We start from the raw sequence: 24765 nt of genomic DNA, 5'->3' as shown, positions 1-24765 counted from the left end.
GCTACAGCTGTCTCGCGGCAACTTCACCGCCGGCAGACACCCGCACATCAAACCCACACACCAAACCCACACACCATGCGTTGTGTTTACATTCCCTATTTCAAAACTCCTTGCCGGATCGGGAAGCTTCCCTGCCGCTTTGGGATCTCGGCCTAACCGCCGCGCACCGTTGTCTCCTGCGTACGTGGCGTTGACCGGGGCCGCTCGAGAACCGGCAACTTCCAATTCTGGATACAGCACACCGCATCCGTAAACATCGACACCGGGGCGAACATTCTAAGCTGTGTCCCACAACCTGGCATTCTACGAGTGGGTCTGCTGACAGATCTGTCCCAGCCCATACCCGCAAAGTGGAGCCAGGCTAGGTGCATTCCCGTTCTGAGGCCTGCCACCGCGTTGTATATACAATCACAACAGTGCGTCTGTAATCTGGTCCGCACGTGATTTATCTGGCACCTCGGGCGTTGACATCGCGCGTAGTGCACTGGGCACCCGGCCAGACGGCACGGAGCCTAAAAGACATAGTAAGCAAAAAGAATTGGATCGTTCAGTAGTCTTCCACGGGTTGCCAAGTTTTCATCTGCTCTATTTAATGTAGTTTAGTAGTGGGCCCGTATCTAAACTTGGAATTTTTCGGACCAAAAAAGCAGTTTACAACATTTGCCAACCTCCAGCACTGTCATCATCTCAGACACAGGCCACTGGGCGCAGCAGGAGCGAGGAGATCGATATATCTCGAGGGCAAACAATCTAGTTGCGATATACCGTGTGTGGCACGATAGGAGGAGAAACAGGCTTTCGATGGCAGGTACAACGAAGATGAAAGCGATACTCCTTTTGAGCCTTCTCTGGGCGTTAACGGACGCAGCCGAGGGAGCGAACAGGCGACATGGGGCCGCATCAGACGAGCGAGAAGTGCGGCGCAGATACGTACGGGCGGCAGGGGGGACGGCAGACGGGGCGGCGCCGTTGGTGGTAGATGTACGACAGGCGGGCCCGGCGGCCCAGGCGCTGGGTGCGGCGCTACACGAGTGTTGCTCAGTTCCAGCGCTACGAGGACGCACAGTAAAACGCCAGCTGGCGGGGCCGGTGAACGGCAGCCGTCCGGAGCCGCTGGTATCGGGCACGCCGAGCAGCCATGTGATACAGGGATTGGAGACGCTGTCCACAGAACAGACTCTGGCGCCGGAGCCACCAGCCACATTTTCAGCGTCGTCAGATCCCATAGGGCTTACCTCCACGGGGCTGCCGCCATCCACTTCTGTTGCCGACGGCGTCGGACAGATAGTTACCTCTACGGTGTCTTCATTTTCAGGCACACCGGATGGTTCATTTGAAGCTTCTTCCAATCTACTGAGCGTTGCTCAAAGCAATACACAGATAATACCCTCCACAAATCTGCATAAAACTGGGAGCTCCACGCATGCGGACGCACTGCGATCTACCACGGCCACGGCCACGGAGGCCGATATCCGCTCTACGACGTCACTTGATTCTGTTTATATGAATGGAGACTCTACAGAAACAGGGAGCACTGGGAGGAATTCTGCGTTCCAACCCGCGAATATAGCTTCCTTATCTCACAAAACGGGTCCAGAACAGCAAGATACTGCTGGAAGTGCTGCTGCATCAGGGTTCACCACTAGCATTAGTCACGAGCAGTTCGGGACAGCATTAAGCTCTGATAAAACTGGACTGTCGGGGTCAGTTTCATTATCCACCAGTGAGAAGTTCACACTGACGGCTAAAACTTTTACAGACAAATCGACATCATCTGTTTACAGTAGCTGGCAGCCTAGCATAACTTCGGAACTTTCGCTGGAATCCTTTCATGCATCCACTACAACGGAAGTCACTTCTGTTAGTACATCCACCGAGGCGTTGACAAAAAAATCTTCCAGCTTTGAAGGTAGAAGAAGTACATCGACGCCAATCTCGATATCGTCTCCGGTTAGCACACGTACTTCCTCAGGATCATCCGTCGACCAGAAATCCCATGACAGTAGCGATTCACAACAACCAACCACTTCTACAATAGAGGCGACGGCTACCGGCAATAGTAGGTCAACCCTCTCGGGAAGTACTGTCGAGTCCTTTAAGTCTAAGACGAGCGAACCATCGTCGGTGACCGAGAACACAAGTACATTTCGTACTGGTAGTAGTTCGAATAGATCCGAGCTTCCTAGCACTATCGATGCATCGACTATAACGAGTAGTACTTCTGAACAACATACGTCCTCTGCGAGAACATCTACAACTGAGACCTCGGCGGAAAGTTCCAAGACAAGCGAAATGAGCACGAAGCCTAGTGAAACTACTGAGGCGACGACGACCACTAGTAAAGCTAGCGAGGCGACGACGGCCACTAGTAAAGCTAGCGAGGCGACGACGACCACTAGTAAAGCTAGCGAGGCGACGACGACCACTAGTAAAGCTAGCGAGGCGACGACGACCACTAGTAAAGCTAGCGAGGCGACGACGACCACTAGTAAAGCTAGCGAGGCGACGACGACCACTAGTAAAGCTAGCGAGGCGACGACGACCACTAGTAAAGCTAGCGAGGCGACGACGACCACTAGTAAAGCTAGTGAGGCGACGACGACCACTAGTTCAGACATATTGAAGACAACATCGAACTCAGAGAGTATTACAAAGACCTCTACTTCCAGGGCTGAGCAACCCACGACAACAACTACAGAAGGGAACAAGTCTACTACTACAGATGGCAGATCCACAACCACTACCTCAGAAACCACTTCAGAAGCCACAACGGCGGTAGAGAAACCTACTAGTACCACTACGGACGGCACGACGACCATCAAATCCGAGGATAAAACTAGTACTACCAACACAGAGACTAGAGCTATGACCACGACTACCGCGGAGGATAAGTCTAAAACTACCACTACGGAGGCCAAGCCCACAACGACTTCTGCTGCGGAGCATACATCTGACACTACGACTAGGATGGACACTCAACGAACGTCCACCACTGGAGATACATCCGTTACGACCACTTCAGAAGTCAAGCCTACGACAACCATTAGTGCAGAAAACATATCTACCATTAACACCGTGGATAACAAGTCGACGACAACCGCTGCTGAGAACAAATCTACTGCAACCACGATGGACAACAACTCGTCCAGCAGCGGTGTGGAGAGTATATCTACAAAGAAGACATCGGAGAATGTACCTGCGACTAGTACCGCAGCTGAAACTACATCTCAAGTTACGCCCACTCAAGCCGACAGTAGTACAATTAGCAATACACATACAGGCCCGACGAATTCGGGACAAGAAGCCACCATAACTACAAGGACCGAGACTGGTAGTACTACAATGTCGGCTAGCACAAGCGCGAGTGGCTCCATAACCTCCACAGGGTCGCAAGATCCTAAAGATATCTTACTTGGTGTCAGTTCTATTTTTGGTAGTGGCAAAAGTACCACCACCAAAGGCGGTAGTATGGACTCCCTTGTGTCTTCAACGGTCACATCATCTTCAAAAACTGCGCCGAACACTATAAAAACTGCAACTCAGGCACCGAGTTCATTTACTTCCAACTCGGCAGCAAACCCGTCTACAGGTGTTAGTAATACCCCCAGCACAGACGAGCGTACTGGCTCCACTGCCGCTTCAATATCTTCCGCGTTGACGCATGATCCATCGGGGACTCCATCGGGGACTTCATCCGGGACTTCATCCGGGACTTCATCCAGGACTCCATCCGGAACTTCATCGCGGACTCCATCCGGGACTCCATCTGTGATTCCATCCGGGACTCCATCCGGGACTCCATCCGGGACTCCATCCGGGACTCCATCCGGGACTCCATCCGGGACTCCATCCGGGACTCCATCCGGGACTCCATCCGGGACTCCATCCGGGACTCCATCCGGGACTCCATCCGGGACTCCATCCGGGACTCCATCCGGGACTCCATCCGGGACTCCATCCGGAACTTCATCCGGGACTCCATCCGGGACTCCATCCGGGACTTCATCCGGAACTTCATCGGGGACTCCATCGGGGACTCCATCTGGCTCTACAACTGGGTTTACACCATTTACAACACCTCGCCTAGAAACCACGTCTATCGGAGGCGTTATATCAAGTACTCTGACTGCAAGCCCAACAGACGAGCTCAGTAAGTCCGGTTCAACCTCTCGATTGAACTCCATCACATCTCCAGCAAGCGAAGTCGTTTCAACACAGTCTTCAAAGGACATCAGTTATAAATTGGGGTACCCTCTTTCAGTTGGCACTCACACCATATCGAATCCTCATTCCTCAGAAAGTTCTAGTACATTCAGCACCACTACCACAGAGACGGGCACTACACCAGTTAAATCGTATACTACATCAGAGATTGATACTACAAGCGGCCATCACACATCCACTGATTCACAGACCACAGGTACTTCTCATGGTATATCCGTGACGACTAGCCCTTCTGAAAGTTCTTCCAGATCATCTCTTTCATCAGTATTTGTACCAGGAGAGTCAACTTCCAGTGGTTCTACAATATCGTTTTCTCTCCCAAGCACAACAGAGCAGGCCACCACTGCTACAGAAACAACTTCCCATCATACATCATCCGAATATATTTCTAGCAGCCAAAACATTGGCTTCCCGACAATTGGGGGAAGTACAATTTCAACTACTTCTAAATCCTTCACTTTTTCTGCACCTTCATCTTCTGATATTTTTTGGTCGAATACTATTTCTACGCCCACCACCACTCCATTTCTAGTTATACCGTCATTTTCCTCGGTATCTACAACAAACACAGTAGACTCAGGATTGAGGCAGACTAATACCGTTTCATCACAGCCATTTGTGTCTTCTACTTTATCGTTGGCTACTACATCTAATACGTTGGTGTTACCTTCTTCGCCTCTGTCACAACAGGAACCCTCATATATACCATCATCTGCTGAAACTGCTAGTGCTTCTATTGCCCGTACCTCAACTTTCCAAATTTCAACATTCAGCCATCCCCCTTCGACTACAAAGCCTGCTAGCACGGCGACAAATGCGGCAACCATTACAGTTGGTGTTTTGAGCTATAGCTCCGTTCCTAACACGGAGAACTTTTCCACTGATTCTGATTTCCGATCCACAGCTCCTCCATCCATTTCTCCCGGCTCAGGTACTCCGACTAATACGGTTACAGCTTTTAATACTGAAATTCCCACTACAAGGAATAGTATCGCTAGTGCGCCTACCCCAGCTGCTGGTTCATCGAATGCGGTAGCAGCTTCTTCAAAGGTATTTGAGAAAACAGATTGGTTACCTGCAACAATTATTACAGAATCAGTTCAACAACACTTACCGAATGCAGCTTCTACGACAGGAGGTGTATCAACGACTCTACTACCGGCAGCTATTCATCCTCAAAGTCTCGTAGAAGGCAGCGATGGGTATGATCTGATATCGATAGGGTTTTTAAAGGGCTTGAATTATGTGTTTGTTACCTCTTTTGCTTTATCATCTGCCCAGATATTCACCTTTCTACCACCAGTATTAACATATCCATTTGAAAGCCATACAGAAGAGACCGTGAAGATACATGATCCAACTGAGAAACGTCAGTTGGAAAGGCCACCTCCCGTCTCGTTTTATTCTCGTGCATCACGCGATACAACCACACTGTCCTCTTTCACGCATTCCCAAGTGATAGCGGTGCAGAAAGAAACTTCAGATGTGCCGGATTTGTCTTTTGTGAAAGTTAAACAACTGGCACCAGATGTCTCAGAAGAACGGGGTTACATTGCTACATTGGCTCATGTCTATTTTCCTAGCAAGCTTGTACCAAAGCTACAGGAATTAATCCTTGATTCCGAATCCCCTTTATACAATAACCCAGATGTGAATTTAAAGATCTTTGCGAGTTTAATTGATCCCACTATTAAAGTAAGGATTATACAACATGATAGGAGTAACCCTCGGCCTGCGCAAGGTGGTGGTACCTCTGGATCTGATGGTTATAGTCCTAGCGGGTATGCAAACCACGGCGACGGCAGTCTAGATAACTCCAAATCCCCGAAAATTACGTTCAAGATTACCAAAAGACTTTTGATATTTTTAACAGTGCTTACTTTCGGTGTTTTTCTATGGATTCTACTATTTTTGTACCTGTTTCGCAGGCTTTACAGGATCAACAAAGTCAAATCCAAAATTGTGCTGGGAGAGAAAAAGATTCCGCCATCATTGGGCCTTTTCTATAGCCATCAATTCAACAATCGGTTAAGCGATTTGAAGCCTTCAGCCCTTTATGAGGGTGATCCTGAGAAACAAGATGGGACTGCTACCGATGGAAGCAGCGGTAGTGTCCATGGGTATGCCACTGATGATGATATCATTGTCACAGGCGAGAACACCGTTTACAGCCTAAGCCAAGGGATTGCATATCATATAGATGAGGAAGGAAACTATTATTATGCTGGTATCGATCCGTTTACTGATGCATTCGAACAAGAGGCAGATTGCTTATATCATGAAAGTGAGGTAGAAAGCGTAAATGTCAACAACTTGGACCATCTTTCTTCCGATATCAAGGAAGAAAACATAGACCTCGATGGTAACATAGAATTGTACGATTCTGACTTTGACCACACTTCCCTCGACCAGGTCCCGAAGGCTACAGAAACAATCGAAAAATACAATAATAACCAATACTACAAGATGAACACGCTAATCACTGACTCATCAAATTGCCAGGGCAACACTGTAGCGCTCTCATCTGATTATGGAACAACTTCCGTGCATGTTGAAAATGTCTCTAATGAGAATTCCTTGGGGTTCATCAGGCTACAAGGAGATATTCCTGAAAACTATGATGACTACCTTTACGAAGGGGACGAAGATGATTTCGATAACGACAGCTCGGCAGCTGCACAACTGACGCAGGTCAGTAATCTGGCATCGCAAGGTATCCACCTCGCGGCTAGCGTACAAGAACCTGAATATGAGGATTTCGATTTCGCTCGAAGCGAAGATGACGATGATGTGAGTGACGTTATGCTCGGAGACTTCGACGAGTTGGACGAGGAGATGTACCGCCACCTGTCTATGATAAATGCGTTTGATAGCAGGTTTGGTGGGTTCAATAACATGGCTGCGCAAGATAGTTCCGTTTACCAGAGAACATTCCAACCGGGCAATACGACCTTATCGAAAGGCTCTTCAAGTAACTACAACGGAACATATCCGCACGTAATGATGCAGTACAACACAATGAACACATCCACCACCGACAGTGGATGTACCTTCCCATCAGGAGCTTTGCCCGGTACCACCACCTACTTCACCAACACATTCAACACAGTAGGGAGTTCAAGCCACGCTTCGGGACGGACTCCCGCCCCTCCAATGCGCCCTCAGCGCCCTCCATCACTATTCAATTTCGATGAGTACTCAGTGACTGTTCAGGAAACCGCCACTGCCGTCGCGGAGCGGAACACAATGTTGCGCTCGAACTCTAAAACGGACCTATCTGCGGTCGCATCCGCATCAAACAGACTGAGCTCCACACTCTGGGATCTGGAAAAAGCAGCCCCCGAATACCTTGCGCCTTCTACTGGTGGCTCGGCAAGCAAGGGAAGCTCCGATAGAAGGCTTTCCTCCCGCTCGCCCTCCTCGCACAAACACCACAGGCACAGCTGGAAACACATCGTCACGGGCGTGCGCAGCTCCAAGTCCTTATCCAAAATGCATCAAAAGCAAAGCAGCCGGAAAGATAAAATTTCGAAACTGCGCATTTCTGGACCTATTCACACAGAACATTCGCTTGGCTGGAGCCCATCGCAATGATCTGGGCGCCTTCCTCAATGCATATACACTTCAGTTTCATTACGTTTAACTGGCGTAATTGATACCCTTCAATTCTTACCGGGTGGTGTAACTATCCACGCACACCGTCCCAGTGCTTTTGTGACCGTCTTTTATTTCCATGGCCTCTGTCTGTTAACCAACCATTCTAAGGGGTTGTATCTACTACACAGGGTTATTTATGTAACTATATCATAAATAGGTCTTCCTTTCAAATCTCGGCCTCTCTGCCTATGCAAGGGGTCAGCATGGGGTTATTAGAATCCCTCGCGAGGAACTTACCATCTCCTGCACGATTTACCGTCCCGGCTTCTACCGGGACATAACGTTATTAACTATCCATTTAGGGCATCTTGAGAAAACTTAAGATGTTCCTATGCACTGGCCATATGAAAAGATATCACATTCGACTAACGTAAATAACGGCCGTAACGCCTTTGAGAGAGAATAGGCTAGTTTTAGATCCCTTAGGAGAAGCCAACCTGAGCTTTGCGCACATGGGGGAAGAAGAACCGAATCCCTCCGTGGAGGAGTGGACACAGTCTTCCAATGCCGGTAGCGGCCGCAAGTGGCGCCGCATCTATAAGGCATGCCTGAACTGTCGCACAAGAAAGGTGAGATGTGACCTCGGGCCCGTGGATAAGCCACGGGAGCCTCCCTGTGTGAGGTGCTCGCGCGAGCGAAAGGAATGCATTTTTACGGAACTCCGACGTGGCCGCAACCGCAGAATACGAGTTGCAAAGAACGACAGGGCAGGACACGCCGAGCCTGACGGTGGCATTTGCGTCGCGAACGCGCACGGTGACCCGTCTTCCGCGACTGGGCGCTTCAGCGGCGAACCGACCGCGCTCTCCGCAGGGAGCGATCCGAGCCCGGATAGCGCGTCCAACCGGGGGAGGGACGACCAGTCATCGAACAGCGATGAGCCGGAGTTCAGCGAACGGCCCGAGCTTTCGCTGTCCTCGGAATTCACGACGCTGCACAACACGCTTGAGTTCTTAACGAAGGCAGCCGGTTCCGTCGCGAAGGACAATGGGCGGCTACTTTCAAGTTCGACAGCAGTTGGCAAACATAGTGCCGCCATCTGCGAGTCGATCACGCTACAGTTGTACAATCCTTTGCACAACGGCCAGTACGCTTCCGTGGTTTCTGGCCCTCGGAATCCAGAGGCAATAACGGACCAAGCCGCAGCATCCCGTACTCCTCAGGAAGAGCCCGAGTCTACGAAGTATCCGCTGCTGCGAAACATTGAATATGTGGGGCCCAACAATACATTGACTGTAGAAGAAGTCATACGGCTCACCGAGTTATTTTTCGTTACTCATTATCCGTTCTTCCCACATATACCTTTACACATGCAAGATCCGGAGGAACTAGCACGCTACCCCATTTTGCTATGTGGGGTTTTATCGATATCTGCAAGATATCACAAGTTCGAAGATATCGGGTTGTCGAATCGCGGTTCTCCGACCCGGAATATTGACGTTCATGAGTATCTTTGGCGCTACTGCCAGCAGATGATATCACAAACTGTATGGACTGAGGCCAGTACCCGCTCCATCGGTACAGTGCTAGTGTTCTTGATATTTACCGAATGGAACCCACGCGCCATCCACCGAAAATGCAACGATTACGCAAATGCAACGGATCGACAGAATGAGCAGAGCCATTCTGAGAAAGCAAACACGGCCCATTGCGGTTCTGGGATCCCTGCCACAGAGCGAAATGGGCCCAGAAGGTTTGTACTCGCCGATCAAGGATCATCTGGCCTTAGCGCCATGCGACGTAGTAAAAGGATGGCATGGATGCTGGTCGGAAATGCGGTGCGACTGGCGCAAGACATGGATTTTATCAACACCAGCTCCAAGATATTCGTCGCAACACACACTTCGGAGACGAATTGCGCAATGAACATGGGTCAGAACAGTACATTATCCCATTCTCTGATGAACGCAAATATTATAGGCTCAGAGTCAAGCACGGCCATTAGCAATCCACCTATGCCATCTGAAACTGAGGAACGTTACAAAAGTGTTTTACAGAGACTCGGTAAGCATGTCCCTCGGGGTAGAGGCCTATCTCAGCTTTATAATGAGTTTTTGGAGGACGAGCGCATCCTCTACGGCTTAGGTGGTGGAAGTGAATATGTTGAAGCATACTGCGATAGTTTGGATCAAACAAAAAACAATGTGAGCATCGAGACTGCGTATGAATCTTCTTTGCTAGAGCGCGGGGGCCAGCAGGTTTTTCTGTCTTTCGCCCAACGCGCGAAGATAGAGCTACTGAGGATCATGTCCGTTGGTTATGAAACAATATATTCGAACCACGCTAAACTGGTCCTCCGTGAAAAACATCACATACTTTCGGTACTTGGTCTCCTCTCGCCTCAAATCGAGAATTGGTATACACAATACAATAGCCTCCTCGTGCCCGCTGGCGGCGCGCCTTTTAACCCCACTGCAGACTTCTCACGTATCAACCCACTTGATTTAGTGAGACGAATAGATGCCGAAAGTATCATATGCGACTACTACTACTGTCAACTTTACATTTACTCCCTGGCATTGACCGTTGACTTTCGCAAGCCTAGGCACCCTAATGCTTCCTGGCTTGATCGTCTAATGAAGAGTGCACGTTATGTCGAGCTTGCATACAACGCAGCCCGCGAAGTCTTGCGCTCGGCCATACGCGTCCATAGGATTAGGATGCTCAAATATATGCCCACACGCTGGGTGGAGCGTATTGTGGGCGCTGTTGCATTCATTGTAAAATGTTATCTCACGATGGCTGCACATTTAACAGCATCGCACGAGGCATCTGCGATCCTGACATTAAGTGCAATCCCTCCGGATGAGGTCGTGAACACCATCCAAAGAGCTGCTATTACTCTCCGAGAAGCGTCGCCAGATGACGTCCATTTATGCAACAAGTACTCTACCATCCTCATGTACCTTTGCAGTGAGATGAAGCTCCGAAACTGGCCTACTCCCACTCCACCATTACCACGCTCTGTTTCTGGGGAGCCTATTCGTGTTCCTGTCTTTGAGTGCTCTGCAACCCCCGCTGCGCGTATATTCTCACCGCCCCACCATCCAGCCGAGTCTCAAACGACGGGTGGTACCGATCCTCCACCTCTACCGGATCATACTTTGGCTGCGCCTAGCTCCGACCCCGCACCGCTCGACACTACTTCACACCTGCCCTGGGAGCTGATTGATTGGCTCCACACAAGTGATGAGATTGGGCTCGATTTCGTCGAACCATGGACCGATGTTATTGAACGCCTGATGGAAAGTGGCCCAGACAATATAGATACTAATTCACTATATTAAGGTCTGTTCCCAAAGCGTGAATTCGAGCAATATTTACGGGCTTGGGCCTGGCTAGCCCAGTTGTGCAGTTCAAGATACAAGTGGGCTGACCATTACTCCGAATCTGCGGTAATTTTGTCAATCCCGGATACGCATTGTCATTAGAGCTTTTTTCACGGGACTATGTTTCATCCTCATTGCTCGCTATTCCGAGGTATCTAATAGCTGCTCTTGCTCCGGAACGGAGTGCTTGCTTAAAAGCCTCATTATAACGAACGAGATTGTAGGTTCGGCAAGGAGCTAAGCTAGTGAAGGTTCTTCCAAGTAACCAAGGCCGGATATCCAGTCAATTAATTACATGTGTAAGAGGCCTGTGGCAAAGCATCCAAGAGACCATAAGAGCCTATATACGATACTATGTTGCAAGATTACCATGGACTATGGAGCTGGTACTTAGGGAACTTGCGCAAGGGGCGCTTTGAGCAACTGGTGGGAGATGAGGCACGCTATTCGCAGCTGAAAGCTTTCTTGAGAGACTGTTTCGCACATAGCACGGGACAAGAACGCCGTCTCCAACTGCTATCATTTCCCGCTAGCGTGCCCTGCGATTATAAGATTCTGGAAGAGTTCATACGGCAACAAGGAAACATTTCCGTTGCGATACCACGGGTTCACGCTACGGGAACTGAAAAGCACTACCTAGTCGATGGAAACTACATGGTCCATGCACTTGAAGGTTGCAACCTCGCCCTGACGGAAAATGAGCCCTTCTACACTGATAGCATGAGCATTGAAGAGCGTTCCGAAATTGTTTCAGGAATGTCCCTAGTGTTCGACTTTAAACCGCGTTTCGAACATTCGACCAGCAATCCGGTTCACAGTATGCGGTCCTCCAGTAGTGAGATGCACAGTGGGTCCGTACGAGATGCTGCTTTTTCAGGTTTGGATGATATGTCCATTAGGAGCAATGAGTCGTGTGAGTCCTTCAGTGGCCAAGAATTAGTTCGAGTCCTCACACATGAAGGTGACAGCCAAGAATACCAATGCGATAGCACTGAGACTCGTATCTTCCGAGAATCATATTCCGACATCAGTAGCCTCTCTCAATTCTCCAATCATTCCGTATTTCCTAGCCTTTCAATAACAAATGATTTCTCTAAATTTAGAGTAGTGCTACAATCCATTTTGGTATATGACTGCGAAAAAGACCGGATAAACACTGCTGTGAGGCAATATAACAATAATCCAAATATAGCCAACTGCAGTGATGATTGGCTCTTGTATGATAACAAATTCTCCCTTGATAACCTCCGGATTTTATCCTTTGTTGATCTCATGGAACTGAATCGCGCTCACCCAAAGATGCTCTTCTATTCGGTGGCCGAGATTTTTAATAGCTCACCCAGATGCAGCGCAGCAGGTTGCTGTGCCCAAGTACACCATTCTCAACCGCAGCTATTGCAACGTAATAGCTTTTCAGCGTCAACCTTATCTAGACATTCCCTACGACTTCTCCCCACAGTTACATCAGCAAATACCATTGAACGCCATGTACGCACGGACGTCGCCGATAAAGGAAAGATTCCAAACTCGCCAGCTTTTTGCTGGCAGAAAAGCGTGGATTACACCGAGTATTACCAGGATCAGCTTTTCACGCGGGAACTTGGACTTGCTCATAACCCCTCGTATAGCTCCAGAAGTTCAAATTCAGAACAGCCCAGTGAACGCCTCTTACCCACTGATAGCAAAGCGGTGAATCCAATTCAGCTCTCGCGCCATGTGACACCTGTGATTTTCTCATCTATCCAAGCTTCCGCTGATGTTGACTTTGAAATGCGGGCTTCCGTTGCTACCAAAGCATCATCGCGGAGCGGTTTAGATAAGATCAGTACTCGTGGATCTTTCAGCACTGCAAGACAGATCAACACTGATACCCTACCCACTTTGCTGCACTCAATCAGCCACAGGAAGTATGGGTTATCTAAGCCTCAAATTGGAAAGACATTAAAACACAAGTGGCAGAGGTGGTCCAGTAGCCAGGGTCATATGACATGCCTAATTATGTAGCTTATGGACGGAAATGGCAAACTGTTAAGCGCTATTGATTACTGATTGAAGTGTCACCTAGTTTGCGTAAGCCCAGGAGATAGTTACCATCCGCTATGTGTGGTACGGCGACTTTTCCCGGTAGAATTGTTGTCCCACCCTGCTATGGCGAGTTGCGAAATAATCAGAATGTATTAAAGGTGTAACTAACAGCAATCGCTGATAATTGCGATGAGATACATATCTCCCTAGTTCAGCAGAAATAGGGGTCGAGTGCGTCCGTCCATTAGCCTAGCTTGCCCTTATCGGGCAAGCCTGAGTATCTAGGCATCGTCTCGGTAATGACTTCTCCCTTCTCGTCCTCTTCTCCCATCCCATTCACGTCGTAGCCACTATTTGATAAGTATTCCAATAACCTTTGGTCTTCTTCATTAATAACATCCTGTCCGAGACAGGGGAGAAATAATAGGGTTATTATCCCGCTAATTATAGCAAGAGATGAAGCCAAATAGAACGGGGCCTGCAAACCAGACGTAGTCTTCTCGCCGCCAGCAGCTGCAATTATGTGAGGGAATGCGTAGGTCCCCGTAAATGCTCCGATTTTGCCGATCGCCGCACAGAGGCCATAGAGCTGGCCACGCACCGGCGTCGCCGTGGTCTTTGACGCCAAAAGTCCAATATTGTCACCCGGACCCATCTCTCCTAGAGACATGAAAATGCCGTATATGACTGTGAAGCCTGCTACGTTCCTCTTGAGCTTATCAAGACAACCCGCCATTGCGAAGCCCACTATTCCCTGGATGAACACCCCTGCTGCCAGCGTCAACCGGGGACCTATGTAGTCCGCTAGTAGCGCCCCCAACAACGAGCCCGGTAGGTAGAAGAACGTGAAGAGAATGTTCCATGCAAACACGCGAGTGGGCGACTCATCGTCTCCGAGAATCTGGTTCAGCAGATACGAGGAATACGTCCCAAACGCATACGAGCTGAAGTTATACAGGAACCACACCGTGGATACGACTGCCACACGAAACCAGTAGAACTTCGCAACGAGGACGTACGGCACTTTCTTACGGAATCGGGTCTTGGCAAATTCTTCGCTCTCCTTGAACTGCGTGCGCAGGTAAAACAGCGAAAGGGGGGGCAGGGCGCCCAGCCCCAACGTGAGCCGCCACACGATGGTCAGGTTTTTAATGCCCGCAACCAGTAGTATCACTGGCACAATAGTCGCAACAACGAACCCCAGATCGATCATCGTGTTGGTGAACCACACAAACCACCGGTTGCGCCGCCCCCGTGGCAGCGCGTTGGACGCCTCCGCAGCCGCTGGCGACCCTGTGCTGTACTCAGACCCGATAGCAATCCCCACAAGAAACCGATACGCCGCCAGCGCCGCGAAGAGCCCGCCCGGCTCCGTCTGGCTGGTGCCCTTCCCCCAGGCCCCGGCCGCCAATATTGTGAAAAGAATCAGCATCCCCGTTCCCACCAGCATCGCGAGCTTCCGCCCGTAGCGATCTGCAAAGTAACCGAACGACAGCTGGCCCAGCACCGTCCCCGCGAACGCCAGCGACGCAACGTTCGACATCGACGGGGACTCTCTGTACTTGTCACCGTATATCCGGTCTAAGCACGTGTTCACCACGCCGATTGAGTTGTTGATGTAGCCGTCCGAGAACAGTCCTGCCCCCGTGGTAAAGATCGCCCAACGCTTCTGCTTGAGCAGCGTGCGTCGCGCAGCCTCCGCCTCCTCGGCCTCTGGCGACGACTCAAATGACTCACTGCGATATCCGGGCAAAGGCGACACCTCGTGGGCATGACTGTCGTTCGCCCGGCGGCCAATAGCAATTTCCGCCCGGGAGTGCTTATACCAGTTTACACAGAGCGAGCGGAGCGAAGTCGGAAGGTCGCGCGTGCCAGGGTGCGTAAGGTGGCGCCCGACAGCGCCGGCATCGTTGTTATCGGACATGAGCTGCTGTCTACAGTGCCGGTCTCTACGTGGCCGCCGGCCGTTGTCTTTATAGGTGGCGCCGTGCCATGGCACAGGGCATGAGGCCCTGCACGTGGGTTGCTATCCACTCCCACCGCGGCACGGCACCGCGGCATGACCGTACCTAGGAAACATCGTAATGTTAGTATATACGATACACATGGGGGGACTATTCCGCAGTCTCTGGTTTGCGTGCGACGAACAGCATCATAGGCGTGAACAGCTTAGACTTGCCCCCTGCCACGAGACCAGCGGCTGCAGACTCCAGCGCGTTCACGACCTCGGAGGATCCACGCGGCGCTAGGCGCAGCGTCTCCATAAGGGACACGAAGGCGGAGGTGACGCGGCGGCCCAAGGCGGAGGTGCGCACGAAGGTGCCCAGGTCGGCGATTGTCTGGATGTAGGCCCACTCGCCGGTGAGCGGGTAGTACCATGGCACGGGGTCGTCGTTGTCCGCGCGGTCCTCGTCGACCAGGATTTCGAAGCCGACCTTGGCCAGCGCGTCGCGGGCAACCTTGACGCTGTACATCTTGGGGATACCGTCGCCGAGCTCGATATCGTAGGCGATACGACGGTGTTCGGGGTTAGTTTCGTCGTAGTTTTCGGTCATGACCCATTCGTATACGGCGAAGACTCCGCCGGGCTTTAGCACACGGTAGATCTCGCCGTACACGCCCTCGAAGGAGGGGGCGTGGCATGTGGCCTCGATCGCATACACCTTGTCGAAGGTCGCATCCGGAAAGTCCATGTTCATGAAGTCGCCCTTGACGTAGCTCACCTGGTCGCCGAGGCCGAGCTTACGGCTGTAGTGCTTGCCTTTCATGATTTGGTAGTCATTGTTGTTGAGTCCGACCACGCGGCAGCCGGTGAAGCGCGCGATCTCGCGCGCAGGCCCACCGACGCCGCAGCCGACGTCCAGAACCAGGTCTCCGCTTGTGATGCCCGCGCGGTGCGCAAGGTAGTGCTCGTGGCGCGCCATACTCATGGCGAACGACTCCCCGGTGTAGAACCGGCTGAAGTGGAACGACGCGCCCCACCCGTACTCGTAGAAGTCCGTCACCACGTTGTAATACGAGTGAGTCGACTCGTTGTAGTCCGCCAGCCGCCGCTCCTCGGCCTCTGCGTCCGTCGCACCGTCCCAGTGACGCAGGTACTTGGCGACGGCCTCTTGCTGGGCTTCCCGGTTCTTCCCGAGCAGAGCCGTTAGCCCGCTACGCTCCACGCTCTCACCATGCAGCTCCTTGGCAAATTGCGCCTGTCTGTTCCTTAGCTCCTGATCCTGCTCGCTCATTGCTGCCTCACTGCTGCTGATGCTCTCCGGTCACCGGTCAAAGTATCATGTAGATACGACTACTTACATCGGCAGTCTGCCAGGCGGCTCACGCGAAAAATTTTGCTCGTTTAGCTCCCTCGTTTAGCACTGCCCCCCGGCTCCGCCCCAACGCTTACCCGGTCCAGTCGTTACCGGTCCAGTCGTTTACCCGGTCCGCAGCTGGCCACTTCCGTTACCCGGTCCGCAGTCGGCCACTTCCGTTACCCGGTCCTGCCTTGCACCCAACCGACCATTGGGTGTGTTCGTTATCGTTATATACGACTAGGAAGCCCTACACCCCCGGCTGCCGCTCGGAGCGGCCCGTGCAGAAAAGGAGGTTCCTGAAGACGCAGCTCGCATCGCACGGACAGAGGTGCTATATAATTGTCAGCATAGCCAGGGTCGAGGTTTCGCACGGAAGGTGTGCGAAGAGAGCCCGATATGTCGACAGCAGGGCAGGTGAAGCGCAGTTTCGAAGAACAGGACGGGCCGTATGTGGGGGAGACAAAGCGGCGCGGTAACAAACCTGGGCGCAAGCCTCTGGACACCGAGGCCAAGAACCGGCGCACGGCGCAGAACCGCGCAGCGCAGCGGGCGTTCCGTGAGCGCAAGGAGCGTAAGATGCGAGACCTGGAGGACCAGGTGCGACGGCTTGAGGAGGAGCGCTCCAGCGCTGAGTGCGAGGTGCAGAGTCTGAGAGGTCACGTGATAGCACTGGTACGGGAGCTGCGGCGATGGCGGCCCGACAGCAAGGTGCTGGCGGCGCTGATGCGGAACCCACAGCTGGATACGATGTGTCGTGGGAGCACGGTGCTGCAGGAGCCCGAGCCGAGCGAAGGCGACTCGGCGGACGACGCTCTAGACGGCGTGGGGAAGAAGGCGCACTACGAGCTGGGCCTGCCGGGGCCCGACGGCGCGCTGCTGTCGCAAGTGCCGTCGCCGTACTCGTCCACCTCGTCCTTCTACGCCGCGCCGCAAACGCAGTCTTCGTCTTTCGACGCGCTCATCACGGACGAGGAAGACCGAATACCGCCGCCGCCCCGTGTCTCGCCGAAGCCGTACGCGGTCGCCATCAGCGCAGCCTCGCCGGAGGCCCCAGACTTCTCCAACACGTGGGGCAACGGGTCGCCCGGCGCGAACTTCGATCGCATGCTGCTGGGCGACACGGGCATGCAGGATCTCAGCTCCCTGCTGGGCACTGCGACACAGCCGGAAAACGCCGCCTGGATGTCGGCCGGCAACCTCAACCCGACCGTGGACATGCTAGAGCATTCCCCCCAGTTCGCGGCCGGCCAGCACGACGATGATTTTCTCTCCTACCTCGACGGGGCCTAACGCACCATGCCCCACAAGCAACTACGTGACATAGCCGGTCCGCCTGCGGACCCTGCATTTGCCTCTCTCGGGTTGGGAACCCCGTCAGTGGCGGGAGCCTGCAAATAAGTAATTTTGTCTATGAAGTAATGTAACTGACGACACCGACCCCCGGGTTCATTGCGGCGGCCGGCGGGCTGTAACCACGTGACGTACGTGTGCCATGATGGGTAATGGCCCTTAGCCGAGCGAACTTTCCCCTACATTCCTGCACAGACGTCCCGTTCAGATGCAACAGAACTCGCACAGTGTAGGTGTGCAGATTGGAGAGCACTGTAGAGGAGTTTAGTATGGGGAATACGGTATCTAGCACAGAAGGAAGTAAGCGGCGGGGTGACGGGCGCGCAGGGACGCCGGCGGCTAGTGGCGCTAGCCAATGGGAAACTGATAGCACGGACAGAGGGCGCCAGCAATCAATCACATCGCAGCTCTTCTCCGGAAGACACCACGCACGCAGCAAGTGGAAATTCCAGGGCGCTGGCGACAGCGCAACGGGCTCGAGCGGGGGGATTGCGTCGATGTTCAAGTGCGACTACACGCTGAACGCAGACGCGCGCAGCATCTCGAGCGAGCAGGGCGAGACGTGCCAGGGAATGCCCAATCTCGCGGGCCTGGTGCTCGACGCGTGCACGCAGGGCATCCGGTCGCCCGGGCCGTCGACCGCGACAGTGGAGCACACGAACCTAGAGGCGTCGATGTCTCCGGAGCTCGCATCGCAGACGCACAGGCCGAGCATCTCGGCCCTGAAACAGAGCCTGATACAGGTGCAGGGGCAAACGAACAGCCGGCATCGCGCAGAGGACATCGACACCGCACAGTACGTGCCGTCTGCGACGATTGACATACCGTGCTCGAACCCATCTACGAATACGGCGTCAGTGACCCACCGAGCAGATGATTCATCGACGCGCTCGTCGCTGCTTTCGCTATTCACGCAGGACGTCGAAGAATACATCGAGGCCAGTGAGGTCGTTTTGAATGAGTCCCTAGTGGACTCAGTGGTCCGGAAGGACCTGAGACGCAAGCGGCAGCTGCAGCAGCAGTGCGGCGCCACACGTGCGGCCGAGCAGGCAGCTGAGACGGCGAAACAGCCAGACGCAAAGAAAAAGAAACTCCCGTGCAGCGCGGCCGCTCTATCTGCAACGGCCAGCGGCGTGGTACAATCCGAGACGGAGGAGCAGCATAGCGATGCGGAGGCAGAGTTCGTTGAGGTGATCATCAAGTGGCGCGACTGCCTGTTGGACCCGCAGCGGACCAAACTGTCGATCGTCAGCCCGGACATCGCGTCGGTTATACACAAAAACTCCAAACGGAAGGTGGCTATGGTCTTCTCCAAGGACGAGCAATGCTGGGTCGCGCCAGACCTCCGCCTTCCGCCGGGCATCTACAAGCTGCAGTTTCTCATCAACGGCGCATTGAGGCACTCCAACTTCCTGCCCACCGCAACAGACTCGCACAGTAACATTGTGAACTGGTTCGAAGTCGTGCCCTGGTATGACCGAGCAGAGCCCTACCGGGATCCCGCGCCAGAAGAAGTTGCCATGCCGCCGGAGTCGCCACAGCTGACGGCGCCGGCGGCCGGGCGGCCGCCGCTTCTCAAGCGCGGCACGTCATCGTCTAGCCGCGCACGAGTCGTAGAACGCTCCAACACACCCATCTCGGACTACACCGGCATCAGCCGCTCTGGTTCCGCGCGCCCCCTCCTTGCACACCACAAGTCCGCTAACAGCATCGAACTCTCACCCATTCCGCGCTGCGTGCTGCAGTACAGCACCGAGATCCCCGAGCTATTCAAGCCCGAGGGCTGTCCCCCCGACCCTAACACGGCGCCCGGGTCCTTCAACGAAAACATCCAGGATTGTAATCAGGACGAGCTCTTCCGCTTTTTGCAGGAGGATTGGAAGATGTCTGCCCAGGAGGCCGAGGAGGTGCTCGTCGAGAAGTATCCCGTCCCAGATCTCCCCGTGTACCTCAACTCGAGCTACCTCAACGAGATCTTCACCAAGTTGCAGCGCTCCAGTGTCACCGGCGACGTGAAGCGCAGCTCTTTCACCCACATCATCCCCCATGTAAATCTCAACCATTTACTCACGAGCAGCATCCGTGATGAGATAATAAGCGTCGGTTGTACCACTCGCTACGAAGGCAAGTTTATCACCCAGATTATGTATGCGCCATGTTACTATGAAAGTAGCCGTAAGTAGCAGGGCCGCGCTAGTAACACTGCCCACCTATCTACTACTTACCTGCCGCTCAGGCGGTCTTGAATACCAGAAACGCTAGCGGTCCAATGTAGAAGTATATGAAATGCCCTTTCTCATGCGTGACGTAGCTCCCGAAGTTCTTGCCCACGATCACGTGCCACGTCTGTCCATGTTTGCTGTCCAGCTCCTTCTTGATGTACGCAGCCACCTCCCGCTCCAGCTGGAACTGCTCCACTGCCTGCACGCTGATGCCGAAGATCTCGTCACGCAATTCGTCCGTCTGCACGCTGGTTAGTGTCTGCACCTACCCGGTCCTGGAATCCATACATACAATATCGGAGGCCTTAAGGATCGCTGCTGCTGTCAGTAGACGTTCTGGAATCGTTCAGAACCTGTACATACGTTTAGACATCTTGAACTGTTGAATTGGCTTGTTATGCTCTGGTGAAGAGTGGATGGTGTTGCGCACTTTTGGCCAGCATTTTTTTAACTAGGGAAAAGGGACTCAAAGGTGGGTGGTGACAACCAGAGATAGTAACAGCTCCGGAAGGTCAGCAGAGGAGCTGTGAGGCTTATTGCGGGATGAATTCGTTTCGAGAATCAGATGAGGAGGACAACAATCCGTTTTCTGGGACGAACCACTTGTATGCATCAGGTATTGGGGCGGTACCTGAGGGCGACGATGATTTCTTGAGTGCAGAAGTAGACACGGCGGACGAGACGGTGCAGGAGACGCGAGAGCAGATGATGAGCCGTCTATTTGGAGAATGCGAAGGACCGCGGGAGAGCAGCGCAGGCGGCTGGACGTCGGGGAGCATGGGCAGTATTGGGGCCCCGGACGGACACAGCGATGAGGTTACGGAGTTCGGAATCGACACGGTGCTGGTGGAGGGAGAGGTGCGGACGCCCGGACGAGCGCGGGTGCCGGCGTCCTACCCGGATGCAGAGGGGAGCCTCGGGGCGCTGCGCATTGTGGACGCGGGACAGTACAAGGACACCTTTGGTAACTATGCGATCGGCTACACGATAGCATACGAGGGCCGGCAGGTCACTCGGCGGTACTCTGAGTTTGACTCACTACGGCAGGCGCTGGCACGGCTGCTTCCGACGGTGATCATCCCGCCCATCCCTTCGAAACACCCGTTGATCCGCTACTTTCTGAATCCGCTGAACGCAGAGAACGACATCCGGATCATCGAGAAGCGGCGACGTCTGCTATCGCGCTTTCTCAATAACTGCCACGATATTACAGACATCCGTGAGCACACGGTTTTTCAAAAGTTTCTCAACCCGGAGTATATATGGAGCGAGGTTCTGCTGACGCCGCCGGTGTCGATCCTTCCGACCAACAATCTGCTTGCGCCACCACTGAACCCGACGAAACCGAGCCCGCTGCATCTACTTTTGCCCACACCGCCCCGGCGTACGACGTCCTACGGCAGCCCGAAGACCAACAATCCCGAATATGACATTCGCTTTACCGAGTTAGAGTCGTTGCTGTTGCGGTACCACAAGTGTCTCCAGCCAGTCCTAGCCTCGTCTCGGCAGAAAAAGATCCATTTCAAACAGCTGGCATCCTCTCTCGCGGATCTAGGCGCATACTACAACGCCTTTAGCCTCGAGGATAACGTTATTAACCTGCCACATCAGATGGACCAGATCCGCGACCTATCGCGTGCGATAGAGAAGATTGGCCAAGCGGTTGATGTTAACTACGTCAGTTCCGAGCTACTGGTAGAGAACATCATGATCTTACTGGAGGAACCGATCGGAGAGATGTTACAATTTGTTCAGGAGGGCCGAGAAGTCTTGCGTTTTCGAATGCAAAAGCAGCAGCAGTTCCACATTATCGACACCACCATCAAGAAAAGGAGGGGCCGGATCGAGGAACTGCGTAATTTCCAGGCACAGCTGGCCCGTCTCGAGGCGGCTCTCAAGCAGAACGCCGAAGAATCGCCGACCATTGCGCGGGCGGTACAGCGTCTGGACGCCCAGCATCTCCACAAGCAGCGCAAAAGCCCCTCCGGAGAACTCCAGTGGACTGGCCTTTTCAAGTCACGCAGTGGTTCCGTCCGCACGCACGACTCTCTCACTACGCGCCCTGTCACTGGCGATGTTGATGTCGACTTGCTCTCGGATGAGGAGCGCGCTCGAGAGATAGCCCGTCTTGAGGGCGATCTAGAAAAACTGAATGAGTGTTATAAACTTATCCAGCGCGATATGTTGCAAGTAAATGAGTCTATGGCGCGCAGTTTTGACTGGTTCATCATGTACCTGCACGATACATGGGCTCTGGTTCTCCGGAACTACACCCGTACTTTACTGAACTGGCTGAAAGACTGCTTGACCGCTTGGAAGAACGCTCGAGTCACCATTGATACCATTGCAGTCTGAGCACTCATCCCAAATGGTTTACCCGATCTCGATGTGGTTCCGCTCGAAAGTCACTTATAACGTAGCTAGCTTCCATAGGGCTTCACCAGTTTCGGTGGCAAACGAGCACCTATTATTGAATAAATGATGAAGCTTGAACAACGCTAGCTCCTAATTAGCAGAGTTAGAGTGGTATAGATAGCAACACAGGCAAGATGACCCAACAGATTGATACTGTATTGAGTACTCTGAGATTGGAGGTGGAACCGGAGATGGCGGGCCTTTTTTATGAGTTTGAGGAATTGTACGAACGGAAACTCTGGCACCAATTGACCGAGAAGCTAGAATTACTATTCCAAGATGACCGTTCGGAACCAGTGCGGCTACGTGTATACCTGAACTTTGTGTCTAAGTTTCAAGACAAGATCAACCAGTTGAAGGTGGTGCACTTTCTGCTGCTGTCGATTAAAAACAGCAGCAATTACGAAGAGAACCTGAATTACCTCAACTCCCTGCAGGACGCGTTTCGTGCCATAGATGCGCAGAAGCAGCGGAATGACGGCTTGAAAAGTCACTTTGAAGGCATCCTGTACATTGATATTGAGAAGGCGCGCACCTATTTGAAAATGGGTGATCTGGTAGCTGCTCGCGACTTGCTCAATGACATCAGCGAGACATTGGAAGCTCGCGACTCTATTCCTCTGATTGTCACGGGTGCGTTTTACTCGGCTAATGCGGAATACTACCAACTTAAACATGACTTCAACTCGTTTTATTATACCAGCCTTTTGTACCTGTCAACGCTTGATTCTAATGTTCCTGCGCAGACTAAGGTTGAACAGCAACAGCTGGCATACAACCTCTGCATTGCTGCCCTGCTTGGTGACCATATCTACAACTTTGGTGAGCTTTTGCAACACCCGATTATGGCTAGCATTGCAGGCGACCCTCAATACCAGTGGCTATTCCAGTTTTTGCATGCTCTCTCAGTGGGCGATTTTGAGCACTTTGGACAGCTCTCGCAGGAGAGGATCCCTCATGTCCCAATTCTAGCTAAGAATGAGTCTTTCCTAAGACAAAAGATTTGCCTAATCACCTTGGTTGAATCTGTATTTGCCAAGAGCATTCGGACCCTATACTTTGATGATATCGCGCGTGCGACGCATCTACCAAAGGATAACGTAGAACATCTGGTCATGAAGAGCATTAGCTTGGGCCTATTGAAGGGTTCCATAGATCAGGTGGAGGAGCTGGTCACCATCACTTGGGTTCAACCTAGAATTATCAACGAGGAGCAGGTAAACAAAATGAAGGGAAGGCTAGTCGAATGGGACGAGCAGGTAACTAAGCTGACTGCTGAGATCGAGGCGTCTGGGAAAGGTATCTGGGTTTAGACATAAATATATGTACACATTAATCTAAACCCTGTATATTAAGGAAGCTGCGCAACAATATACGCTGCAACCTTTTCGTTTCTATATACATCTTCGTGGAGTCCAAGATCATCCACGTACAGTTTGTAAGGTATTTGATGCGCTGTGAGGACCGCCGTTAAGTACTGTGTTTGCTTCAAAGTGAGCAGTTCATCCTTGTACGAGTGTATCACGTGCAGAATAGGCCCAGCAGATATCCGCTCGGCACTCTCCGATGGGTCCTCGAAGTCTTTTAACGATTTAAAGGCCTTGTTAACAAAGTAGTCATAATCTGGGTACTCTTCAAGTAGGGCACGTAACGAATAAATCCCATCCACCAGAAACACATGCGCAAGCGATGAGCGTACTAATGCAAGCTTCATCGCAAAATCAGGTCCCTCGGGGTATCTTCTATCGCCAGGCAGGGCCGTTAAGATCTGCCAGCAAAGCGTAGCTCCGACAGAATGCCCGAGCAGATGCAGCTTCCTAATGCCTTTCTCAACAATCAGCTGAGAAATATGTTCGACGCAATCTGCAACGTGAACTGGGTGCTGTACTTCTGGAGACAGACGATAGGTAACCGCGTATTGTGATGCTAGGGGAGCATCCTCACGAACCCTTGCGGCGAGCTCGGCGAAATCACGAGGCGAATTGCGTACGTCAATCCATGCCCCGCCATGTAGATAAACGATGGCATCCGGCCCGCTTTCTTGGAAGACTTCGGTAGCAGTGTAGTCTCTCTGCATTACTGGCTTGACTACTTCACAGCATTGGATTGGGATGCTCCAGAGTAACCCAATGAAAAAATGGCTGTATTAAGTAATAACAGAATGATATATGTGTAGAGCTATTTATATCGTACAGGATTTTTATTCCAAAGCGCTGGAGCCCATCGCGCCAAGGTTAGCTG

At 52.4% G+C, this 24765-nt stretch overlaps 11 protein-coding genes across 11 annotated transcripts; 7 read left to right on the top strand and 4 right to left on the bottom strand.

The window, feature by feature from the left end:
* Positions 1-801: 801 nt before the first annotated feature.
* Positions 802-7818, top strand: HKR1 (Hkr1p; the record flags this gene model as incomplete). Its single annotated transcript, NM_209649.2, has 1 exon — positions 802-7818. One exon carries the CDS (start codon positions 802-804, stop codon positions 7816-7818), a length of 7017 nt encoding a protein of 2338 aa, NP_984296.2.
* A 515-nt stretch (positions 7819-8333) lies between these two features.
* On the top strand, positions 8334-11168 carry ARO80 (Aro80p; the record flags this gene model as incomplete). Its single annotated transcript, NM_209648.2, has 1 exon — positions 8334-11168. One exon carries the CDS (start codon positions 8334-8336, stop codon positions 11166-11168), a length of 2835 nt encoding a protein of 944 aa, NP_984295.2.
* A 396-nt stretch (positions 11169-11564) lies between these two features.
* On the top strand, positions 11565-13214 carry GIS4 (Gis4p; the record flags this gene model as incomplete). Its single annotated transcript, NM_209647.2, has 1 exon — positions 11565-13214. The coding sequence occupies one exon, from the start codon at positions 11565-11567 to the stop codon at positions 13212-13214; it is 1650 nt and encodes a 549-aa protein (NP_984294.2).
* Positions 13215-13479: 265 nt separating this feature from the next.
* AGOS_ADR197W (ADR197Wp) lies at positions 13480-15159 on the bottom strand (the record flags this gene model as incomplete). The annotated part of the gene is made up of 1 exon (NM_209646.2): positions 13480-15159. The coding sequence occupies one exon, from the start codon at positions 15157-15159 to the stop codon at positions 13480-13482; it is 1680 nt and encodes a 559-aa protein (NP_984293.2).
* A 190-nt stretch (positions 15160-15349) lies between these two features.
* ERG6 (sterol 24-C-methyltransferase) lies at positions 15350-16471 on the bottom strand (the record flags this gene model as incomplete). The annotated part of the gene is made up of 1 exon (NM_209645.1): positions 15350-16471. The coding sequence occupies one exon, from the start codon at positions 16469-16471 to the stop codon at positions 15350-15352; it is 1122 nt and encodes a 373-aa protein (NP_984292.1).
* A 462-nt stretch (positions 16472-16933) lies between these two features.
* AGOS_ADR195C (bZIP transcription factor) lies at positions 16934-17827 on the top strand (the record flags this gene model as incomplete). Its single annotated transcript, NM_209644.2, has 1 exon — positions 16934-17827. The coding sequence occupies one exon, from the start codon at positions 16934-16936 to the stop codon at positions 17825-17827; it is 894 nt and encodes a 297-aa protein (NP_984291.2).
* Positions 17828-18156: 329 nt separating this feature from the next.
* SIP1 (Sip1p) lies at positions 18157-20070 on the top strand (the record flags this gene model as incomplete). The annotated part of the gene is made up of 1 exon (NM_209643.2): positions 18157-20070. One exon carries the CDS (start codon positions 18157-18159, stop codon positions 20068-20070), a length of 1914 nt encoding a protein of 637 aa, NP_984290.2.
* A 49-nt stretch (positions 20071-20119) lies between these two features.
* Positions 20120-20482, bottom strand: DYN2 (dynein light chain; the record flags this gene model as incomplete). Its single annotated transcript, NM_209642.1, has 3 exons — positions 20120-20350; positions 20402-20427; positions 20473-20482. The coding sequence occupies 3 exons, from the start codon at positions 20480-20482 to the stop codon at positions 20120-20122; spliced, it is 267 nt and encodes an 88-aa protein (NP_984289.1).
* A 170-nt stretch (positions 20483-20652) lies between these two features.
* On the top strand, positions 20653-22464 carry SNX41 (Snx41p; the record flags this gene model as incomplete). The annotated part of the gene is made up of 1 exon (NM_209641.1): positions 20653-22464. One exon carries the CDS (start codon positions 20653-20655, stop codon positions 22462-22464), a length of 1812 nt encoding a protein of 603 aa, NP_984288.1.
* Positions 22465-22658: 194 nt separating this feature from the next.
* RPN9 (proteasome regulatory particle lid subunit RPN9) lies at positions 22659-23837 on the top strand (the record flags this gene model as incomplete). The annotated part of the gene is made up of 1 exon (NM_209640.1): positions 22659-23837. The coding sequence occupies one exon, from the start codon at positions 22659-22661 to the stop codon at positions 23835-23837; it is 1179 nt and encodes a 392-aa protein (NP_984287.1).
* A 38-nt stretch (positions 23838-23875) lies between these two features.
* On the bottom strand, positions 23876-24601 carry BNA7 (arylformamidase; the record flags this gene model as incomplete). Its single annotated transcript, NM_209639.1, has 1 exon — positions 23876-24601. The coding sequence occupies one exon, from the start codon at positions 24599-24601 to the stop codon at positions 23876-23878; it is 726 nt and encodes a 241-aa protein (NP_984286.1).
* Positions 24602-24765: the final 164 nt, after the last annotated feature.

Source organism: Eremothecium gossypii, chromosome IV (assembly GCF_000091025.4).
Source record: "Eremothecium gossypii ATCC 10895 chromosome IV, complete sequence".
Taxonomy (NCBI): Eukaryota; Fungi; Ascomycota; class Saccharomycetes; order Saccharomycetales; family Saccharomycetaceae; genus Eremothecium; species Eremothecium gossypii.
The sequence above is the reverse complement of the archived record's forward strand: the minus strand, read 5'-3'. Positions and strand labels throughout refer to the sequence as shown.